This window comes from Eumetopias jubatus, unplaced genomic scaffold, assembly GCF_037043125.1.
Source record: "Eumetopias jubatus isolate StellerSeaLion01/CBP00866 unplaced genomic scaffold, mEumJub1_p1.0 scaffold_2, whole genome shotgun sequence".
Lineage (NCBI taxonomy): Eukaryota > Metazoa > Chordata > Mammalia > Carnivora > Otariidae > Eumetopias > Eumetopias jubatus.
The window spans coordinates 170,143,532-170,156,115 of record NW_028274808.1 but is presented as its reverse complement, the minus strand read 5'-3'; the positions used below and the strand labels follow the sequence as shown (position 1 = coordinate 170,156,115).

Below are 12,584 nucleotides of genomic sequence, written 5' to 3'. Positions count from 1 at the left end.
CTTAGAAAACCAGAAAACCTAAAGAAAGCAGTGACTTCTGAACTGGCTGTCTTAAAACTCCTTTAGTCCTTCATATTTCAAAGGTTATACCAATACATTATGGAAAAAGAAGGCAAAAGAGGCCAAAGATAAGAACAATGCAATCAGCTGCTTGCAGAAGACAGTCATTTAACAGGTGTTGCTGTGACCATTCTCACGTAAAATAAATATTTTACGATCTTACACAGTGTGTAGAAATGAAACATTCCAGATAAAGTAATGATTTTCTTTTTTAACATTTGTTCTTATTTTTTAATGAGCCTAAATTTGTTCCTGCATTGTCAGAAGCCAAAGGCAAACTGTGTTCTCTTCTCCCCAGAAACTTATAATACAATAATGATAAATCTAAGTCCAATTTCTTAGACCTAGTTGAAAATCATGGGCAATTGAACACTCAGAATCTCCCTCCAGGATATTGGTCTCCTTATAAAAACACCATTTATTTTTATTTATATACAACATAACCTCAAATGCGGTAACAATCACCAAGTAAACTAGCATTATCCAACATACAGCAGAGGAACTGCCTGGGAGAGAAGATTGCTTTGCCACTCTCAGTTAGATACATTCATTTATTTAGAAAGGATAAGAAATGAAAGAGAAAGAAAATAATGTGCATGTCCATAGAGAAATCTACTTACAAGCCAAAAAGGGGAAAAAAATCTAATTATGGAGCTCATCCGGCTGAGAGTTTGGGATTCTGATTTTCTTTCCCTCAGTCTGGAACACATAGAAACCAAATTAATGGAGATCATGCTACAGAGATCTGGTTACAGAGATTAAAAATAGTTTACTTAACAAGAACTAGTCAAAAACTAAAAAGGGAATCTGAGTTTTTAGAGCCTTTTCCTACAAAGTTCCTTTTCATTATGTCCTTGGGTCAAAAATCCAAACTGTCATTTGGTTTTGGAAGTAGAGAAAGGTTCATACATATGCCAAGTCTTCAATAAATATTTGTTAATTAAGTAGATGGAAGAGAAACTAAACATACCATCTTTGCACCATTTATGTGGTGAATCTAATATTCTGTACTTCAGTATAATTAAATAAAACCTCTGAGACTGCTCATCTTTAATCAAGAAATTAAGAGAACTCATGGTTCAGTACCAATAAATCCTCTTAGAATCAGAGTTCATTGTATCTTTTAAATAAACCCATTTCATAATTTGTGAGGCCTAGGGAGGTGAGTAATGATAAAGAAGAGGAAAAGTACCAGCTTGTGCTGCGATGTTACCCACCACATAGGTGCCGAGGCTCCACCAGAGCAGGAGTAACAACAGTCCATGGAAAGTCACAGCTGGCTTCAATTACTAAGAAAACATAACACAGAAGGAGAAAGTGGAACATTTTACCACTTACTTTCCTTGCATCCATCTCCACTGGCTCTCACAAAAAAAGAAAAGTGGTTGCGGGGGGGAGGCTTGGACAGTAGGACACAGGTACATCGCATACCTCGTAATTCTTAGGTATGACACAGGCACCAGAAGGAAACCTGACTCGCCACGAAAAGTAAAGGGAGTGGTTCGGCAATGCAATTCCCCATTTCCATTCACAGTCCACTTCCCCGCACAGGAGAGGAGCTAATAAAACTGTTTCAGTATTAAAGCCAAATATAAATCTGGATTTTATTTTATTAGTGGATATTATTTTATTAGTATTTAATTCTATTTTCCTAATATAATCCTATTTCCTTGGCATTCTGGAATACAATCCTGTGTCTCTCATAGTTTCACAAGTGCCTGACAGTAAAATATGAATCACAAGAACAGTCTGTTCACTTTCAAAGATGCTTCAGAACACCAATAATCATTCCAGACTCTGGTGCTCCATATGCCACTTAATTGTTTTCAGGTCTCATAACATGCACTATTAAAAGAGGCCTGAAGAACAAACTATTAGGCAAAAAAGATTGTAAGAAAGCATCTAGCGTTTATAAAAATGTTTCAGTTAATGTGAATCTGAATAAAATTGCTATAGCAGTATCAGTGACCTTTGAATCATCTATAAAATGAAGAAGTCCCTAAAGATTGAAACAAGAAATGGAATCCTCATTGCCAAAAAGAGAAAGGCAGATCCCCAACCACAGAACTATAGAAAAGGAAAGGTTTGGTGACAACTCTATGCAGTAACATCAAGAGCAGGTCAAAAGAAATATTCAACAGAAGATGGGAGATTACCAGGAATAAACTATGCTGACCTAAGAGCTTCTTTATTCTAGAAGTTACAGAACTAGCAGATGAACCTACAAACAAGGGCTATCTGGAGTTCAACAAAACATTCACCAAATTCTCTTCTGATAGGGTAAGGCAGAGTTTTCAACCTCTACATTATTGGCATTTTGAGCCAAATAATCCTTCTGTAGGGAGCTCTCCTGCACACCATACAATGTTTAGTAGCATCTCTAGCCTCTACCAACTAGACGCCATTGCCCCTGCCAGCCGTGATGACCAAAAATGTCTCCAGATACTTCCAAAGGTTCCCTGAGAGGCAAGTCACCCTTGACTGAGAAGCACTGATTTATAGCAAAATGAAGAAATACAAAATAAGTAACAGTGGTTATTAAGATCCATGAGTAACTGAACCACTCATGAGAAACAGAAAAGCTATATCCAAGGTGCTGATAATAGACCATGTCCATTTTGGAAAAGGTTTCTTTACCTGTCTCTTAATACTAAATAATTTTACCAATGCTTTGGAAAGAAATAAAGATATGTTTATCAAATCTGTAGAAGATATGAAATCAGAGGATATGAAAAAATAAGTACATGAGGAACATCCAAAGAACTATACTGCACAGTAAAACTCTGTGCAACTTTAGATTGAAAATTGCTTCCTTAAGCTTTCTATAATAGGTCATCCCTAATATTAGGTAGATTTGAAGATCAAATGAGTTGGGTATGGAATAGAAGCCATATAATAATGCTATTCCATTTCATGAAGTCAGTAGAAGTGTTTTAAAAAAAAATGTACAGTAGTATACAAGACAAAATTTACTTTATCATTATGGTAGAATTCTCCCTGCCTTTCACTCTGGACAAAGGTGTTTCAAATTAAGTTAAGAGACTCCTCTGTAGAAGATACCATAATTAAGAAAACACGAGCTACGGGGCACCTGGGTAGCTCAGTCAGTTAAGCATCCGACTCTTGGTTTCAGTTCAGCTTATGATCTACAGGGGGTGAAATCAAGCCCCACATTGGGCCCCATGCTCAGCGCAGGGTCTGCTTGAGATTCTCCCTCACCCTCTGCTCCCCACCCCCAGTCACGTGTACACTCTCTCCCTCTAAAATAAATAAATCTTAAAAAAAAATTTCTTCATTAAAAAAATATATATGAGCTACAATACTAGATAGTATTAATCATGTAAATCTGTAAAAGTTTATAAGTTGAATTTTTAGATTTTCTCTTTCTATAATAGGTTAGAAAGTAATGAATAATGCATATGGAACAGCACTATTGATTTCCAAGCTCCCACATTATTCTCTTCTTTCTAGTACACAAAGTACCTAAATCTCCATGTTAAATTCTTCCAAAACTTTCACATTTATCTCAAACTTTTCTCTCCACCAGGAAATTTCCTGAACCTTCAAAACAGAAGTTACCTCTCCCATGCCTCAATATCCTTAGAAGATATTTTTATCACTGTTAATTTTTTCCTTATATAATTTTTATATAAAAGACTTATCTCCCTAATGAACTCTAAGCCCTTGAAGACAAAACTATGCTTTATTCTTTTATCTATTTCATAGATTATCCAGTACACTATTATGTACATACAGTGAACACATGATGTTTGTTGAATAAATATTGTTAAGTATTGTTAAATAAATGACAGGATCAGGACACAAAAGCCTGGAATCTAACAAGATAAAAATATAAGAGCTTCAGGGCACCTGGGTGGCTAAGTGGATTAAGCGTCCAATTCTTGACTTTGGCTCAGGTCATGATCTCAGGGTCGTGAGACTGAGCCCAGCATCAGGCTCCGCACTGGGCACAGAGCCTGCTTGGGATTCTCTCTCCCTCTCCCTCTGTCCCTCCCCCCACCACATGGGTGCTCATGTGTGCTCTCTCTCTCCAAATAAAGTTTTTTTTTTTAATTTCTTTTCTTTTAAAAAGAAAAAAACAGATGTAAGAGTTTCTTTCAGAAAGAAATTTAATTAAGGTAAGTGTAAAGTCCCCCTTTTCTGGGCCTAAAAACTGGGAAAGACCTGACTTAATAGTAGCACATGTTAAAAAAAAAAAATTATTAGTGGTGCTTTGATCCATAAGATTAGTAAAAGTCAAAAGGAAAATACAAATGCTGCTGGTGGAGGTGCGGGGGGAACCCTCATAAGAGCACTGTGCCCCGAAGCGGAAAGTGGAAGTCCTATCTATTCTTCCCAATATAGGCAGGTAAACTACATTCTTAAAATGAACCTCAAGAAATACTATTCTCTTTTAAGTGATCATATTCTTCATTGTGAATCACCCATTTATTGTTAAACATATTATACTGCAATGAAGCATAAACAAGTGTGTACACACATCAATAATCCAATATCCAAAATAAGAACATGAAAAAAATTGAATGTATACTATTAAATTCCATACAGAAGTTTAAAAGAATGAAATGGGAATCTTTCTGTATTGAAACAAAGAGGCAGAAGCTGAGGAAGGGACAAGGAGAGAGACAAGGAGAGGAAAGAAGGGAGGGAGGGAAAGAGGGAGTCAAAGACATTCCGTTATGAAAAAGCAAGCTACAGAAATTTTATAATAGAATGCCACTCAAATAAATAAAGTATGTGTATATATGGATGTGTGTATATGTTTTTTATTTCTGTAGCTACCTAAGGCAAAAGGGATGGATGAGGGAATAAAACATTTTCATCTGAATTGTTTACTCCCTTTTCAGTGAGAATCTGGTTAAATTACTTAGGTAATTTAAAATAATATTAATCTAAATTCTCATCCCCAAAAATGATAAATTCAGTTTCTTTTATAGAGTCTTAGTACACAAATCAGTATTATTTTTTAACAAGTATAATCAAAGAATTGTAAAACACAGTTCTTAGTTTCCTCTCACTTCAAAGAAATTTTCAGGCTCAATCACTCTAGTTTCCCTGAAAACACCTAAGGAACGTTCTTTATCCTATACATAATCTATCCCCATTTGTCTGGTAAGCAAAACTATATGCTTCTAAAAATCCGCAAGAGAGAATGTTACACACACATCCTAAGCAATATTTCTGCTACTATTTTCCAAAGTCACAGGTCACTAATATTACATGGTAAACTAGAGAACACCGCATTCCCAATTTTTTCCCATTTAGCATCCCGAAAATAATTATAACCTCAAGAGCACTGTCTCTGGAATTACGTGCTCACTTAAAATTACCAGTCATAAACAACTTTCAAGACAGGGAAAAACTCCCATCGTTCTCAACCAAACACCAGCCCCTGATGAAACTGCCTAATAAAAGGTCATCTTTGCCAAACAAAACTCAAGGTCGCTCACTTCATTAAACAGCTGAAAGTAAATATATTTACCCAGTACAACAAGTATTTGGGTTTTTACCAACTTACAAGAACATTTTACTAGAGTCAGTGGTTAGCTATGAAGATGTTTACAGGCCATTTTTTCCTTTCCCTATAATTTGGGAGATTAATGTAATCAAAGTACTTTAAAAATCAATAGAAGACAGACTTAATAAAAGTGATGATGAAAAATAGGTCACAGAGCTAAACAATAAGCCTACAGATCTGTATAATATAGCCTAAAGAACTGTATAATAATATAAACAAAAGCACTTGAATGAAGTAGGTTATTTTCTAAATTAAGGTTATTTCCTAAATTTTTCTTGTTGTTCATAAAGCTCTGTGCAACAGGAATAAAATGTGAGCTACATAGAGTTTTAAAGTTTCTCATAGCCAGATTTAAAAGAAGTAAAAAAGAAACAAGTGAAATTAATTTTAACAATGTATTTTATTCAACCCAACACATCCAAATTATCATTTCAACATATACTAAAAAATTATTAATAAGATAATTTACTTCTTTTTCATACTAATCCTTTGAAATCTGTACTTTACACTTACCATACTCTCAGTTTGGGCTAGTCACATTTCAAGTGCTCAAAAGCCACAATTAGTAGTTGCCATAATGGACAGTGCACATCCACAACATAAGTGGGTCAAATACAATTTCTAAATTTCTGAAGCACAGTTACATAATCAACAGAAAGTCCTAAGTACTTAAGCAAAAAACAAAATGTCTTTAGCAGATGTAGGGACACAACAAAATTAAAATGTAAAACTAACAGTTAATCCTCCTGAGTATTTACTATATGCCTGACCCTGTTTTAAATGCTTTTCAAGGATTATCTTCATTTGATCATCACAAAGGCCTCTGATGTGGGTACTAGTAATAAACCCATTTCACAAATGAGGAAACTAAGACACAGGGAAGGTAAATGAAGGTAAACCCAGCCAGTCTGAATCAAGAGTTCATGCTCTTGGGAGGCTGGGTGGCTCAGTTGGTTGGGTGACTGCCTTCGGCTCAGGTCGTGATCCTGGGATGGAGTCCCGCATAGGCTCCCTGCTCAGCAGGGAGTCTGCTTCTCCCTCTGACCCTCCCCCCTCTCATGCTCTCTCTCATTCTCTCTCAAATAAATAAATAAAATATTTTTTAAAAAAATAAAATAAAATAAAGATTCATGCTCTTAAACACTACAAATACTATACTACAAGAAAAATAGCAAACAAAAACTGGTTCATAAAAAATACAATATGGAATAATGAAGCAACAAGTGTTTCTTTTGGGGGTTTTTTTGTTGTTGTTTTTTTTTTAAGATTTTATTTATTTGAGAGAGAGAGCATGAGCCAGGGTGGGGGGTGGGGGGTGAGTGGGGGAGGGAAGGGAGATGGAGGAGGGAGCCCAAAGTGAGGTTGCCCGGGATCCTGAATCATGACCTGAGCCAAAGGCAGATGCTTAACTGACTGGGCCACCCAGGTGCCCCTGTTTCTTTTGTTATTAACAAGTTTTTAAAACTGAATCATTGTCATATAATCATTTTCCACAAGAAGCTCCAATCTCCCAATCAACAATACAGTCTTAGGGGTGCCTGGGTGGCTCAGTTGGTTAAGCGACTGCCTTCGGCTCAGGTCATGATCCTGGAGTCCCTGGATCGAGTCCCGCATCGGGCTCCCTGATCAGCAGGGAGTCTGCTTCTCCCTCTGACCCTCCGCCCTCTCATGCTCTCTATCTCTCATTCTCTCTCTCTCAAATAAATAAATAAAATCTTAAAAAAAAATACAGTCTTAGGTTAGGATTTTTATTTTGGAAATTATTATTACCAAATATTCTATTTAACCTGATACTAGTAATGTAAATATTTACATTTATAATGTGAATATTTATTCATGACCCACTACTGAAAAAGTATAGTTTTAGCTTTAAAAAAAAAAAAACTAAGTCATTTTTAAAAATTATTTTAAGGTGAATTTTCCAGCTTATTAATTTCAAGAAGCTGCACCTTTCTTAAAACTCTTTATATTTCTGATTTTATTATGGACTTCTTTTTAACAGTTCATTCTCTTACGATGAGGAGGAAAAAGGGCTTATTTTTCTTCCCATGCACCTGTCATTTCAAGGAATAAAAAAGTATGAGAAGAGGGCGCCTGGGTGGCTCAGCCAGTTAAGCGGCTGCCTTCGGCTCGGGTCATGATCCCGGGGTCCTGGAATCGAGTCCCGCATCGGGCTCCCTGCTCAGCAGGGAGCCTGCTTCTCCCTCTGCCTCTCTGCCTACTTGTTCTCTCTCTCTGTCAAATAAATAAAAAATCTTTAAAAAAAAAAAGTATGAGAAGATAAATATAGGAAAGAAAAGAACTAGCTTTTTCCTATATCTTAATTCTAAGAAAAAAAGAGAATACTATAATACTGAACATCCTATTAGGTACATCACACCCCAAGATTTTCAGCTACAACAAGGGGACAATGTTCACTTTCCCATGTACGTGCCACCAGCAGAATGACATAAACACTGATAATGTTCATAGAAATTTCAGAAAAAGTGCTGGATATCTCTTCAGAAAATAACATTCGAAAATACTTAGTCTGAAATAAATGATCCCACGTTAAAGAAAATCTGTGATCAGAACTTAAATCGTCTGACCCTTCTGTGTACCTAAAATCACAAGATAAGGATAGCCAACTGATCCATAGTTGAAGGCCACGGCTGTCTACACACTAACTTTGACGTTTCCAGGGTGTCACTGGAAAGCTTGATCACACCACCTTCAGTTCCATAATAAACCTATCACCATACTGTTTCTAGAATCCCTCCCACATATTCAAAACTTCACAAAGGTGGCCAGATCTCAGAGGGGGATCTCTTAATAGAAGAGTGCATTTGCACAATGTGCCTGAGCAGATATTTAGCAATAGAACAAAAAGGTTAAAGAGTCAGTCTGCCTCTGCCATAATGAAGAAATATCTCAGCTTACCAAAAAGTTTACAGAAAATACGTCCATGTCACCTACATTTTGTTTTTGATCATTTGAACAACTTTATCAAACAAATGTCTCTGAGAACCTACAAAGCTCATCTGTGGGCTTCTTTTCTTTTGCTTTTTCTTTTTTCCTTTGGATTGCCTGTTTTTATATGCTTCAGGCACTGGGTCTTGCCCTTTCCTATGCATCATTCCAGTAAGTCTCCACAACAAGCCTTTTCAATTAGTGTTTCTGCTTTATAGAAAGTGAGACAGACTCAAAGAGCTGTTAGATGGGAACCAAGGATGGACCCTCAGGCAGGGCTTCTGACCTTCCAGGCTCGGGTTCCTTCTACAACACAAGGACTTTTCTTTCCTGTTTCATTCCCTACTTACTGATGAATTTATCTACCATGAGTACCTGCACACTCTCAAGTAACAGCCCATACATGTAAGTGAAGTTTTATTTTTACTCGTATCTCCAAAAACTTTGACCTATATCTGCAAATTCCAATAATATTAAAATCTTAGGGGTGAACTGTATATCTCAATAAAGCTGTTATTGAAAAAAAAAAAAAAAAAACAAGGGGCACCTGGCTGGCTCAGTCAGTAGAGCATGAGACTCTGGATCTCAAGGTTGGGAGTTCAAGCCCCACGTCAGGTGTAGAGATTACTTAAAAAACAAAAGAAAATAGGGACGCCTGGGTGGCTCAGTCGGTTAAGCATCTGCCTTCGGCTCAGGTCATGATCCCAGGGTCCTAGGATGGAGTCCTGCATCAGGCTCCCAGCTCAGCAGGGAGTCTGCTTCTCCCTCTGCCTGCCACTCCCCCTGCTTGTTCTCTCTCTCTCTCTGGCAAATAAATGAAATCTTTTTAAAAAATAAATAAATAAAAAGAAAAGAATATTCAAGAATTTTTTTAAATAAACAAAAAACCTTAAACATGCTAATGACATCAATTCTCTAATTATCTTAATAATAGTACCATAGGTAATCCAAATACCTAATTTGTAACTCATTTCTCAAAAATGTTTACAAATCAGTCCCTTACTATTGCAAACTTTTTACATCTCTCATTACTTCACTCCTACTAAAAGCTTCACTTCCCTCACTACAATTTCTATATTCTCCATCCCACCCTGAACACTAGTAATCTAGCAATCACCTTTAAATACTTTCATCATTCCACAACTCTCTTCAAAAACTTCAATGGCTCCCTTTTCCCTGCTATGTTAAGTCTAAATTCATCTGCCTAGCTTTCAAGGTCTTCCTTCATCCTACCTCCCACCACTCCTCATCATGTGGGCAAGCAGTCTCTTCTGTGTCCTATGAACATACCAATCCCCGTGCTGGATGCTGTGCCTTAAATAATCCCATCCCCCTAAACTGACATGTCCTTCCCTCCATCACCTGCTCACCCTTCAAATCAAATCGGACCCTTCAAGCACTCTGCCTAACTACTTATCGCTGCCTCAAGAGACTCCATGTACTTGGGAGTCTTTGGTCATCTTTTGCACCCCCAGCTCCTAGTATCCGGGATGTAAAAAAACAATAAATGTTTGTTGTATTTAAGTTGTAATATGCCGTACCAAAATAATTATGTAGCTTTTACCCTGTCTCTTCAAACCAGGTGTATTCACTTCACTAGCAATACAAGTAGCAGAGTGCTAAAAATTATGGTTTCAGAGGTTTTCTTCAATATAAACAAATCAGTAACCTATGAGATGCTTTCATGGCCCCTTCAAGCATTTCTATGCAGGAACTGATTCAACAGGCTCTGTGAATCTGAATATTACTACATCTAACCTTTCATTCCTGTTATGGTCTCCTCTAGTAGTTAACAATGCCAGAATCAAAATGACTTTACAATGAATGCATCTGAGTTTTTCTCAGATGACACTTCAGAGTTCCTCACCATAAAGGAATACTCTCTATGAAACAATCATTTATACTATTTTACCATTTTAAGATTAGTGTGCAATTATTTATGTCTTTTGCTTTCTGACCACTCAAAATAGATCAAACAAATAAATTTAAGTACAAAAACAATCTTTCAAAAAGTCAGTGCTGAAATCTTTAGTGTCACAAGAGAATACAAGGAATTCAGATCACATCTGTGCTAGATTATATATCTTTTTAAAGATTTTATTTATTTATTTATTTTGAGGGAGAGAGAGCATGAGCAAGGGAAGGAGCAGAAGGACAAGGAGACTCCTTGCTGAGCGCAGAGCCGCCGCTGCACTCCATCCCAGGACCCTGAGATCATGACCTGAGCCAAAGTCAGACACTTAACTGACTGAGCCACCCAAGCGCCCCTGTGCTAGATTTTATAAATCACAAATATGAATAACCGTTATATACTTAGCTTATGATGACTTTAGAATGCAAGATAAAAAAAACTTACATAAAAAAGAAGTTTTAAAACACACCAATAATATTTTAATTTATGATTCAAGACAGAACTTCATTTTATTCAATATAGAACATCTAGGGGCACCTGGGTGGCTCAGTCAGTTAAATGGCTGACTCTTGGATTCAGACTGGGTCATGATCTCAGGGTCTCGGGATCAGGCCCACATCAGGCTATGCCCTCAGTGGGGAGTCTGCTTGGGGATGCTCTCTCTCCCTCTCCCTCTGCCCCTCCCCCACTCATGCTCATGCACCCACACTCTCTCTAAATAAATAGATAAATCTTAAAAAAAAAAAAAAACCTTAAAAAAATCCCAAGGCCAATTCCCCTGTAACTGGTCCTTACAATGGCCCTTAACCCACAGAAAATGCCAAAGATGATTACAGCCTTCCTCTGATAAATATAAACAATGCAAAAAAGGGAACAGAAATTCAATTCAAAGAGAAAGAGGTACATCCAGACACCAATGAGAAGCTCAAGAACACAACACACACTACTCCTCTCTAAAACAATAAACATATTCAATACCTTACCTGTTTCTGAAATGTATGTAACAGGATCCTGGCGTAGAATTTTACCAGGTTTAGAAGACAATGGCAATTTCTCTGGTTGCTTTTTGGCATTTTTTACCTGCACTGTCTCCTCTGATTCTGAATCTGTACATGAGAGGAAAATCAAACAAAACTCTCAAAAGAAATAGTAAAATAACAGTGTGTTTTTAAAGTGATTATTGTTAACCAATTCCTCAAGGCCCATTTCAAGGCAAAACTCTTACTGTGAATTCTCACAGGTTACTTCTACTTGTGTTAAACCTTTGTCTTACTTTTCTTTTGTTACCATAACAAATCACCACAAATTTTTTTGTAGTGATTTTAAAACAACATAAATATATTATCTTATAGTTCTGGAAGTTAGAAATCCCATAGGGGTCTCACTGGGCTAATATCAAAGTGTCAGCAGGGCTATGACTCTTTTCTGGATACTCTAGGGAAAAATCCATTTCCCTGCCTTTTCCAGTTTCTAATGATTGTTAACATTCCTTAGTTTATGGCTTCCTTCCTCCATCTTCAAAGCCAGCAACATCAGGCAAAATCCTTCTCATGCGGCCATCTCTCTGGTTCTCTTTCTTCACAGTTAATCTCTCTCTCTCTCTCTCTCTCTCTCTCCATCTCTCTCTCCTGCCTCCACCTTCCTTGTGAAAACAATGGGCCCACCCCCAGATAATCTGCCTACTTTAAGGTCATCTGATTATCAACCTTAATGCCATTTACAACTTTAATTTCCCTTTCGTCATGTAACCTAACATATTCACAGGTTCTAGGAATTAGGGTGTGGACATCTTTGGGAGCCCTGGTCTGTCTACCACAACCTAACCACCCAAGACACTTAAATACAAACCAAAACAAAGTAGTACAAAAATAGAAGTTTCATAAACTTTAGTGTCCTTCCTTTTCCTCTGAACCATGCATTTATAAATCCTGTTTCATATTATTCTAAACTGCATCAAGTAATTAAATTTTCAGTTTCCCAAAAGACACAAACTCCCAGGGAATGGGGATGTGTATATATTTCAAATTCCTTACAATATACGGCAGAAGACTCACAATAAACACTCAAGTATTTTTAGGATGGAGTCAGAATCTTTGCTATCACTGTCAAATCCTAACAATCTAT

General features: G+C 36.9%; 1 protein-coding gene and 1 non-coding gene across 2 annotated transcripts in view; one reads left to right on the top strand and one right to left on the bottom strand.

Moving 5' to 3' along the window:
• Positions 1 to 12,584, bottom strand: part of RFC1 (replication factor C subunit 1) — a 90,257-nt gene that overhangs the window by 40,605 nt on the left and 37,068 nt on the right. Inside the window, exon 6 of the mRNA XM_028126604.2 lies at positions 11,444 to 11,566. Coding sequence (XP_027982405.2) covers positions 11,444 to 11,566 — 123 coding nt within the window. The remainder of the gene's footprint in view (positions 1 to 11,443; positions 11,567 to 12,584) is intronic.
• On the top strand, positions 9,094 to 9,166 carry TRNAQ-CUG (transfer RNA glutamine (anticodon CUG)). Its single transcript has one exon. It is a non-coding gene; the product is annotated as a tRNA-Gln (tRNA).